At 45.4% G+C, this 10656-nt stretch overlaps 1 protein-coding gene across 2 annotated transcripts in view; it reads left to right on the top strand.

Moving 5' to 3' along the window:
* Window positions 1–4649: 4649 nt before the first annotated feature.
* afap1l1a (actin filament associated protein 1-like 1a) overlaps window positions 4650–10656 on the top strand; it is a 31282-nt gene continuing 25275 nt past the window's right edge. For both annotated transcript variants that reach the window (XM_041838778.1, XM_041838784.1), the window contains exon 1: window positions 4650–4797. In XM_041838778.1, coding sequence (XP_041694712.1) covers window positions 4767–4797 — 31 coding nt within the window. In that variant the 5' untranslated portion in view covers window positions 4650–4766. The remainder of the gene's footprint in view (window positions 4798–10656) is intronic.

A 10656-nucleotide genomic window follows, 5' to 3' on the forward strand; every position in this document is an offset into this window, starting at 1 on the left:
CAAACAAAGTTGTCCTGTGGCTGTTGTATTTTGGAGATTGCGAGGAGGATATCTTCTGATGTGATCAAAGCAACAATATTTTTCTTATTGAGGTCATTTACAATTGAAGTGTCCTGGCTGCATATCAGTTCAAAATAGAGATGACTCCAGGGGAGACTGTATTGTAATGTCCTCTGCACAGAGGGAGGGGGGCTTCAAAGGCCTCTGCATTTGGGTGGGGGAGGCTGTGAAACTCTCCTGCCATTGTTGGGCTCAAGAGCTTTGACACCCACAAATTCTGACAAACTCCAAGTATTGATTATGCAAGAATGAGCTGCCATCAGTCAGGATGTGGCCCAGACGTTACTTGACAGCATGCCAGGGCGGATTGCAGAGGTCTTAAAAAAGAAGGATCAACACTGCAAATATTGACTCTTTGCATAAACTTAATGTAATTGTCAATAAAAGCCTTGGACACTTATGGAATGCTTGTAATTATACTTCAGTATACCATAGTAACATCTGACAAAAATATCTAAAAACACTGAAGCAGCAAACTTTGTGAAGACCAATATTTGTGTCATTCTCAAAACTTTTGACCACGACTGTAGTACTCATAACTGTAAATCACTGCAGTAACTTGTCCATGCACCATGAGGGGTGGTTGCCTCCTCCATTTTTGCGGTAATGCTGCAATCAGTTGGTTGTAATTTTGGATTGAGCAGACATTTCCATATACATTTATTTATTTTAGCTGCATGTGTGACATAACCCACCAGTCATATTTATGATATCATTTACAAAGATTATTCCGTTTAAAAAAAATCAATTACTATATTTGAGTTTACCCATAATATTTGTTTTAATATTTGTTTTGTCTTTTCTGGTGGATCAAACTTAAATTGCAACCAGCTTTATATAGCTTGTTTTAAAAATAGCGATATTCAGGAGATAATTTAATGTTCAAATAACCGAAAGTGAGAGGTTGTAATCTGAATAAAGAGAAAAAGGCCATTTTTGAACACGGGGTGAGACATTCTTACTAATCTGCTGTAAAACCAGTTTGGATTTAAGTACAACTTTTGTATGACTGAAGCCTTTAGTGAGAGGTTCAATGTGTTAATATTTAATAATTTCAGCCCTCCAAATTCATATTCATTATATAAATCAACCTGTTTAATTTTGTCTGGCTTGCCCTTCCAACTAAAGCGGAAAATTAATGTTTGTATAATTTTTTTCAACAACTCGTTCCGTGTAGGCAGGGCCATAAGTAAATAGGTCAACTGGGATATGACAATAATTAATCATGGTGATTTTTCCACAAATAGACAGGTATTTACCTTTCCATGATAGCAAGATCCTATTTATTTTTGCTAACTTTCTATTAAAATGTATTGTAGCGAGATCGTTTTCTTTCTTTTGGGATATGAATAATGAGTATGTCCACTTCACCATCAGACCATTTTATTGGTAAACTTTACGGTAATGTAAAAGTAGTGTTTTTTAGTGAGCCAGTAAGTCATATGGTACATTTATCATAGTTCGGTTTTAATCCAGAGAGGTTAGAGAAATGTTAAGCCCCGGATTTCTAGCCCCTTGATATTATTGTTGGATCTGATTTTAATAGCTAATACTTCGATGGCTATAATAAATAGATATGCCGATAGTGGACAACCTTGTTTTATTCCTCTTGACAGTTTAATACTTCCTGAGAAGTAGCCATTATTTATTATTTTGCACCTAGGGTTCCTATACATAAATTTAACCCATTGTATAAGAGATTCTCCAAAATGTAAATACTCCAAGCATTTATATATACATTCTAGTCTTACTTTATCAAAGGCCTTTTCAAAGTCAGCTATAAATAGGCCCGTACCTATGTCTACTTTGTTGTTTCTAGTTTTTTTATGATTTGTGTACTTGTTACTGCAGTGTAGGAGCTAGAAACATAAGCATTTTGCTGCACCTGCTGTAACATCTGCTAAACTGTGTATGTGACCACTGCTCTACTGCAGAGGTCAGAGGTCACAGATATCACATGACCTCTCCTGTCAGGTCACCGCCAAGCTCAGATCTGTAGTGTCATAGACATTAGGGGCGCATAATGGTCTGTTGTGTCACAGGGATCTAACGTGGGAAAGGTAACATTAGGAAACAAGAAACATTAAATATTAAATATCAAGAAAAGTCAACAGGAGAAGTGGACGAAAAGGTCAAAATGATGTTACAGTATGAAGCCTTTAGCAGAGACTGTTGTAGACCCAGTCATAGGGTCTACATAACACCGTCCTAATGAAGACATACAGCATCAACTGTCGCAACCAGTCATATCCATTTTTTAAAACAGAGATAAGGTTTGTCTTGAGATACCCAGGCTAGGGGTGTGTTGTGGTCCTGTAACCAGGCAGATCCCAACCTGCCCAGAGGAGCAATGGACTGAGAGAGCAGTGGGCTGAGAGAGTACTGGGCTGAGAGACCAGTGGGCTGAGAGAACAGTGGACTGAGAGAGCAGTGGGCTGAGAGAGCAGTGGGCTGAGAGAGCAGTGGGCTGAGAGAGCAGTGGGCTGAGAGAGCAGTGGGCTGAGAGAGAAGTGGGCTGAGAGAGAAGTGGGCTGAGAGAGAGTTCTCTGAGAGAGCAGTGGGCTGAGAGAGACGTGGGCTGAGAGAGAAGTGGGCTGAAAGAGAAGTGGGCTGAGAGAGAAGTGGACTGAGAGAGAAGTGGGCTGAGAGAGAAGTGGGCTGAGAGAGCATTGGGCTGAGAGAGAAGTGGGCTGAAAGAGCAGTCGGCTGAGAGAGAGTGGGCTGAGAGAGAAATGGGCTGAGAGAGCAGTGGGCTGAGAGAGCAGTGGGCTGAGAGAAGAGTGGACTGAGAGATAAGTGGGCTGAGAGAGAAATGGGCTGAGAGAGCAGTGGGCTGAGAGAGCAGTGGGCTGAGAGAGAAGTGGGCTGAGAGAGAGGTGCTCTGAGAGAGCAGTGGGCTGAGAGAGAAGTGGGCTGAGAGAGCAGTGGGCTGAGAGAGCAGTGGGCTGAGAGAGCAGTGGGCTGAGAGAGCAGTGGGCTGAGAGAGCAGTGGGCTGAGAGAGAAGTGGGCTGAGAGAGAAGTTCTCTGAGAGAGCAGTGGGCTGAAAGAGCAGTGGGCTGAGAGAGAAGTGGGCTGAGAGACAAAGAGACAAATGTCTCTTTCTCCTTGGAGAGACGATGGGGAGAGCTGATATGGACAGCTTATCGGAATGCTTTACCTATGACGCATCTGTGAAACAGACTCACTCAGGTGTGTGTATGTATGTGTGTGTGCGTGTGTGTGTGTGTGTTGCCAGTGTGAGAAGAGGTACCGTGCAGCATGTTGGGTCGTGCTCTAGGCTTCAGGCTTGGCCGCGTCAGGGCAGACTCACACACGTCTTCTACTGAGGAGTCTGAACATGTCTCTATCTCTCTATCCCTCTGTCTCTGCCCCTCTCCCCCTCTCTCTCTCTCTCTCTCTCTCTCTCTCTCTCTCTCTCTCTCTCTCTCTCTCTCTCTCTCTCTCTCTCTCTCTCTCTCTCTCTCTCTCTACCTCGCTTTGTATGGTTGAACAGTGTCACAGTATATCTACTCACCATGGAGAAAAGGCCTTTGTAGTGCCCTGTATTTCCCAAACAATAGCCTAGCCACTTGGGTTGTGTAATAGGCGTCAGGTAGCCTAGAGGTTAAGCGAGTTGGGCCAGTAACTGAAGGTTGCAGGTTCAAATCCCTGAGCTGTCTAGGTGAAAAATCTGTCGATGTACCCTTGAGCAAGGCACTTAACTCTGATTTCTTCTGGAAGTTGCTCTGGATAAGAGTGTCTGCTGAAATGACAAAACCTATATATTTTTTACTGGTTTGAGATTGTAGCAGATAAACTCACCTACAGAAGCCTGTTACACTTACATTGTAACACATTATTCTCACACTATACTGGTACTGTGAAGATCATATTCAGGTGTCATTAAAATACACAGCAAATATATTATGTATTTTTAAATGTGTAAAGAGGCAGGTTTATTTCCTGGTTTTGTGTGTAACTATTTGTGAATCTATCTTCAGTGAGAGTGAGAAACTGTAAGATGTTGTATTGATGACTGTTGCTGACGGGAAGAGATGAGGTGGGGAAAGCAGGGGGAGGGAAGGGGTGAGGAGGGGAGGGAGGAGGGAGGATGGGGTGAGGAGGGGAGGGAGGGGGAAGGATGGGGTGATGAGAGGAGGGGCGGGGAGGGAGGGATGGGGTGAGGGAGGGAGGGATGGGGGTGAGGAAATGAGGGGGAGGAATGGGGTGAGGAGGGGAGGGGAGGGAGGGAGGGATGGGGTGAGGAGGGGAGGGATGGGGTGAGGAAATTAGGGGAAGGAATGGGGTGAGGAGGGGAGGGATGGAGTGAGGAATTAGGGGGAGGGATGGGTGAGAAGGGGGAGGAGAAGGGGAGGACTAAACTGCATAATGTGAGTTAGGCATTAATGAAAGCTGGAGCTAGCTGGGGGTGAGGTGTGTGTGTGTGTGTGTGTCATCCCCCTGCTGTAATCCCAGCATCTGGGAAAGGCTCACACACACACAAAACACACACACACACACACAACCATCATCAGATAAAGAGAGAGAGAGAGAGAGAAAGAGAGAGAGGAGAGATAACACACCAGGGAGGGAGGGAGGAGTATAGGAGTGTGAATTCCCTTGGGGTTCAACAGTAGTCAGACTCACTTCACTACTACAGAGGAGTACTTTTTTAAATTAACCTTTTATTGAAAAATAACAATTTATTTGTCCTAACATTGAAATAATGGTGGGCCTCTCTTCTTCATCTGCTAGTGGTAGGTTCCAACGTACACTCTTTGAGAAAACAGTTTTGCTAGCCTGTTAGCCTGTTAGCCTGCTAGCCTGTTAGCCTGTTAGCTTGTTAGCCTGCTAGCCTGCTAGCCTGTTAGCCTGTTAGCCTGTTAGCCTGCTAGCCTGCTAGCCTGTTAGCCTGTTAGTGTTTTTTGTCTTTACTCGCGGCAAAGTAGCAGAGACAAATCAGACTAGTCAACTGTCTATTAAACTGTAGTAGAGTAACATTGTGATTCTTGCTGCTGTGACGGCACACTGTGGTATTTCACACACTCTCGCTCGCACTCACACACACACACACGCACGCACACACACACACACACACACGCACGCACTGCCTTGCATTGCACTTGTAACAAGGTGTGGAATGTATCTTCTGGGTGTTCTTAGTGTAGGCTAGCTCTGCTAACTCAGCCACACATTCCTCCCGCTAGTTACGTCTCCAATGGCACCCCATTCCTTATATAGTGCACTACTTTAGACCAGGTCAAATGTAGTGTGGTGCAGTATATAGGGTGTAGGGTTCCAATTGGGATGTCTCTGCTTTGAAATGCTTATGAAGGTCTTTCTCTTTATGGTTGTGTTGTGGATACTATGTTGCTCTTCCAACAATGTTTTCTTGTTGAAACAATAGAAGTACACATGAGTCGTAAAATAGACTAAGAACTACTCTGCAACTGATCAGTCTCTGTTATGAGTGGCACATCTTTGTTTATGCAGCTGGTTTTGATCTCAACACTAAATCTCACGTTTTTACCCCTGGGGTGGAAAGCATGGACACTTCTCTCCCCCTCCCTGTTTGTCTTGGCGTGGACACACACACACACACACACACACACACACACACACACACACACACACATACATACATACATACATACATACATACATACATGGGCAGCTAAGTTTAAGGGATTGTGATGCTTTGGATTGGTGGGAAACAGGTTGAGGTGATGGTGGTTCTGACAGACAGACAGACAGACAGACAGACAGACAGACAGACAGACAGACAGACAGACAGACAGACAGACAGACAGACAGACAGACAGAGCACACCAAGATCCAACTGGCAGTGGAGAGATCATCGTGGGTGGTTTATTTGATTGATAATGGGGTAGTAATATCATAGGTAATTGAGTATTCAAGATAGGGAGTTGTTCTTCATGCTTGGCATTGCAACAGTGTATTCTGACTTTTGTCTCAGGCTAGCACTGTTAGGGGTTGTCCCTCTGTTGGTCTTCTTGATACTGGCAAACAGTGTTGGTATTTGACAAGATTGATGAGAAGGGATTTGGGAAATAATGTCCAGCAATTCATGGTTAAAGCATTTACCATGCTGCTTCTCCCTCTCCCTCTCCCTCTCCCTCTCCCTCTCCCTCCTTTAGTTCTCTCACTTCCATTCCTCTATCGAGGGTGAGTGCCAGCAAAGACAAGCAGTTGGTTGACTTGGCAGGCTCTCTCTCTCTCTCTCTCTCTCTCTCTCTCTCTCTCTCTCTCTCTCTCTCTCTCTCTCTCTCTCTCTCTCTCTCTCTCTCTCTCTCTCTCTCTCTCTCTCTCTCTCTCTCTCTCTCTCTCTCTCTCTCTCTCTCTATCTCTCTCTCTCTCTATCTCTCTCCCTCTATGTTATCGCTCTCTCTCCCTCTCTTTCACAGTTAGGCCATTAAACCACATTACCTCCCCGGTTGGTCCATGTTTCCTGCCAGGGCCAGCTATAGATCATGGACTGGGTCAGGAATCTCTTTGTGTGGTAGAAGACTGCATGTCAACAAGTCCTGTTTCAGTGACTAAACATAAACACACACACGCTGGTGGGAGTGCCCTGCAGCTGAGAGGAGTGAGGAAGTGTGTGTATCTAGTAGGAGGTGTTTCAATAACAAAAAGTGTCTTTGTGTTTCACTGCTGAGGCCCCCTGGTTCAGAAACTCAATCTGTTTCACTGCTGAGGCCCCCTGGTTCAGGAACTCAATCTGTTTCACTGCAGAGGCCCCCTGGTTCAGGAACTCAATCTGTTTCACTGCTGAGACCCCCTAGTTCAGGAACTCAATGTGTTTCACTGCTGAGGCCCCTTGGTTCAGGAACTCAATGTGTTTCACTGCTGAGGCCTCCTGGTTCAGGAACTCAATCTGTTTCACTGCTGAGGCCCCCTAGTTCAGGAACTCAATCTGTTTCACTGCTGAGGCCCCCTGGTTCAGGAACTCAATCTGTTTCACTGCTGAGGCCCCCTGGTTCAGGAACTCAATCTGTTTCACTGCTGAGGCCCCCTGGTTCAGGAACTCAATCTGTTTCACTGCTGAGGCCCCCTGGTTCAGGAACTCAATCTGTTTCACTGCTGAGGCCCCCTGGTTCAGGATCTCAATCTGTTTCACTGCTGAGGAACCCTGGTTCAGGAACTCAATGTGTTTCACTGCTGAGGCCCCCTGGTTCAGGAACTCAATCTGTTTCACTGCTGAGGCCCCCTAGTTCAGGAACTCAATCTGTTTCACTGCTGAGGCCCCCTGGTTCAGGAACTCATTCTGTTTCACTGCTGAGGCCCCCTGGTTCAGGAACTCAATCTGTTTCACTGCTGAGGCCCCCTGGTTCAGGAACTCAATCTGTTTCACTGCTGAGGCCCCCTGGTTCAGTAACTCAATGTGTTTTACTGCTGAGGCCCCTGGTTCAGGAACTCAATGTGTTTCACTACTGAGGCCCGCTGGTTCAGGAATTCAATCTGTTTCAATGCTGAGGCCCCCTGGTTCAGGAACTTAATCTGTTTCACTGCTGAGGCCCCCTGGTTCAGGAACTCAATCTGTTTCACTGCTGAGGCCCCCTGGTTCAGGAACTCAATCTGTTTCACTGCTGAGGCCCCCTCGTTCAGTAACTCAATGTGTTTTACTGCTGAGGCCCCCTGGTTCAGGAACTCAATGTGTTTCACTGCTGAGGCCCGCTGGTTCAGGAATTCAATCTGTTTCAATGCTGAGGCCCCCTGGTTCAGGAACTCAATCTGTTTCACTGCAGAGGCCCCCTGGTTCAGGAACTCAATCTGTTTCACTGCTGTGGCCCCCTGGTTCAGGAACTCAATGTGTTTCACTGCTGAGGCCCCCTGGTTCAGAAACTCAATCTGTTTCACTGCTGAGGCCCCCTGGTTCAGGAACTCAATCTGTTTCACTGCTGAGGCCCCCTGGTTCAGGAACTCAATCTGTTTCACTGCTGAGGCCCCCTGGTTCAGGAACTCAATCTGTTTCACTGCTGAGGCCCCCTGGTTCAGGAACTCAATGTGTTTTACTGCTGAGGCCCCCTGGTTCAGGAACTCAATCTGTTTCACTGCTGAGGCCCCCTGGTTCAGGAACTCAATGTGTTTCACTGCTGAGGCCCCCTGGTTCAGGATCTCAATCTGTTTCACTGCTGAGGAACCCTGGTTCAGGAACTCAATCTGTTTCACTGCTGAGGCCCCCTGGTTCAGGAACTCAATGTGTTTCACTGCTGAGGCCCCCTGGTTTAGGAACTCAATCTGTTTCACTGCTGAGGCCCCCTGGTTCAGGAATTCAATCTGTTTCACTGCTGAGGCCCTCTGGTTCAGGAACTCAATCTGTTTCACTGCTGAGGCCCCCTGGTTCAGGAACTCAATCTGTTTCACTGCTGAGGCCCCCTGGTTCAGGAACTCAATCTGTTTCACTGCTGAGGCCCCCTGGTTCAGGAACTCAATGTGTTTTACTGCTGAGGCCCCCTGGTTCAGGAACTCAATCTGTTTCACTGCTGAGGCCCCCTGGTTCAGGAACTCAATCAGTTTCACTGCTGAGGCCCCCTGGTTCAGAAACTCAATCTGTTTCACTGACATAGCACCTATTCCCTACACAGTGCACTACTTTTGACCAGGGCCCGTGGGGACTAGCATGCCGTTTGAGACACAGCCCAAGTGTTAGGATATTGAGCTGAAGCGTACCCTCCGGGCAAAACAATGGTTTGGGTAGTTTGGGTCCACCCGGTTTCCTTGTTATTTCAACTGACCTTATCAACATAATCAGTTTTCCAGTTTTCCATACCCATCACGGGAACATACAGTCTTCATAGTTCACTGAACCACCGCTGCTGTAGATAGATGTGCATTTCACTGAACTCATCAACTGTTAGTCATTCAAAACCTGAGGTGGAAGACTGAATGCTGGCGTGTAGTTAACATGTCTGCTATGTGTGTGACTGAATTCTGGCATGTAATTAACGTCTGCTATGTGTGTGATTGAATGCTGGTGTATAGTTAACATGTCTGCTATGTGTGTGACTGAATACTGGCGTGTAGTTAACATGTCTGCTATGTGTGTGACTGAATGCTGGTGTGTAGTTAACATGTCTGCTATGTGTGTGACTGAATGCTGGCGTGTAGTTAACATGTCTACTATGTGTGTGAATATTGTAAGAGCTTTCATTGTCTGCTTATATGCCCCCTTTATTTATCCTACGGTTCTGACTTGGAGTACAGAGAGAACACTGTAAGAATGGCCCGTTCTGAATTCTGTAGCTGTACATTTCAAAAGTGCTGAACAAATAGTTATATTGACTACGTCCGTCCTAGCTCGCTCATTAATGTCTTAATCGAAATTACGGATCGCCTCTTATTCGCTTGTCCTCCCCTTATGCCATAGTTTGTACATCTCAATTGTCAGTAGAAACCACATTTGTTTAAGCAAGTCAGCCAAATCAGCTATGTTTTTTTTAAAGGCAGTAAATGAGGATGAATGAACTGTTTTGCTGCCTGAGAAGGCTCTGCTGATAGCCAGGCATAGCAGTGGTAAGGTGTTGGGACTGCTGTTGGGACTCTGCTGTTGGGACAGCTTTACGTTTGTCACCGTTATAGTACAATTAATGTATTGTTTAGTGTTGTGTTGTGTAGTGGCTTTGCTGGCATGCATCCCACATTTTTGTTTTTGTTTGCCCCACCAAGATTTACATGGTAAAATCGCCAGTGAGAGCAATACTCAATCATGAGGCATCAAAGCCAGAGGAACTGAATAATATTAAGAAATGCTATTGATGGAAGGAAAGTAGTGTGGAAACCTACCAGAAAACAATTAGGCAACAACAAATTAAATCCCTTTTAGACAACTTTCTGGACAAAACATTTCACTGTAATAGTGAAAGTGTAAACTTGGCAGTAGAAAACCTAAACAGTATATTTGACCTCTCAGCTTCCCTATCAAATCTAAACATTTCAAGCAGAAAACCTAAGAAAATTAACAACAATGACAAATGGTTTGATAAAGAATGCAAAAACCTAAGAAAGGAATTAAGAAACCTATCCAACCAAAAACATAGAAACCAAGAAAACCTACACCTTCACTAAGGTGAATCACTAAAACAATACAGAAGTACACTACGGAAAAATAAGGAACAGCACGTCAGAAATCATCTCAATGTAATTGAAGAATCCATAGTCTCCAACCACTTCTGGGAAAATTGGAAAACACTAAACAAACAACAACATGAAGAGTTATCTATCCAAAACTGAGATGTATGGATAAACCACATCTCCAATCTTGGTCCTATAACAAAGAACAAACAGCAAAAACATATACAGTGAGGGAAAAAAGTATTTGATCCCCTGCTGATTTTGTACGTTTGCCCGCTGACAAAGTCTATGGGTATTCCAGCATGACACCATCCCAACCATGAAGCATGGAGGTGGAAACATCATTCTTTGGGGATGCTTTTCTGCAAAGGGGACAGGACGACTGCACCGTATTGAGGGGAGGATGGATGGGGCCATGTATCGCGAGATCTTGGCCAACAACCTCCTTCCCTCAGTAAGAGCATTGAAGATGGTTCATGGCTGGGTCTTCCAGCATGACAACGACCCGAAAAACACAGCCAGGG

This window comes from Coregonus clupeaformis, chromosome 2, assembly GCF_020615455.1.
Source record: "Coregonus clupeaformis isolate EN_2021a chromosome 2, ASM2061545v1, whole genome shotgun sequence".
Taxonomy (NCBI): domain Eukaryota; kingdom Metazoa; phylum Chordata; class Actinopteri; order Salmoniformes; family Salmonidae; genus Coregonus; species Coregonus clupeaformis.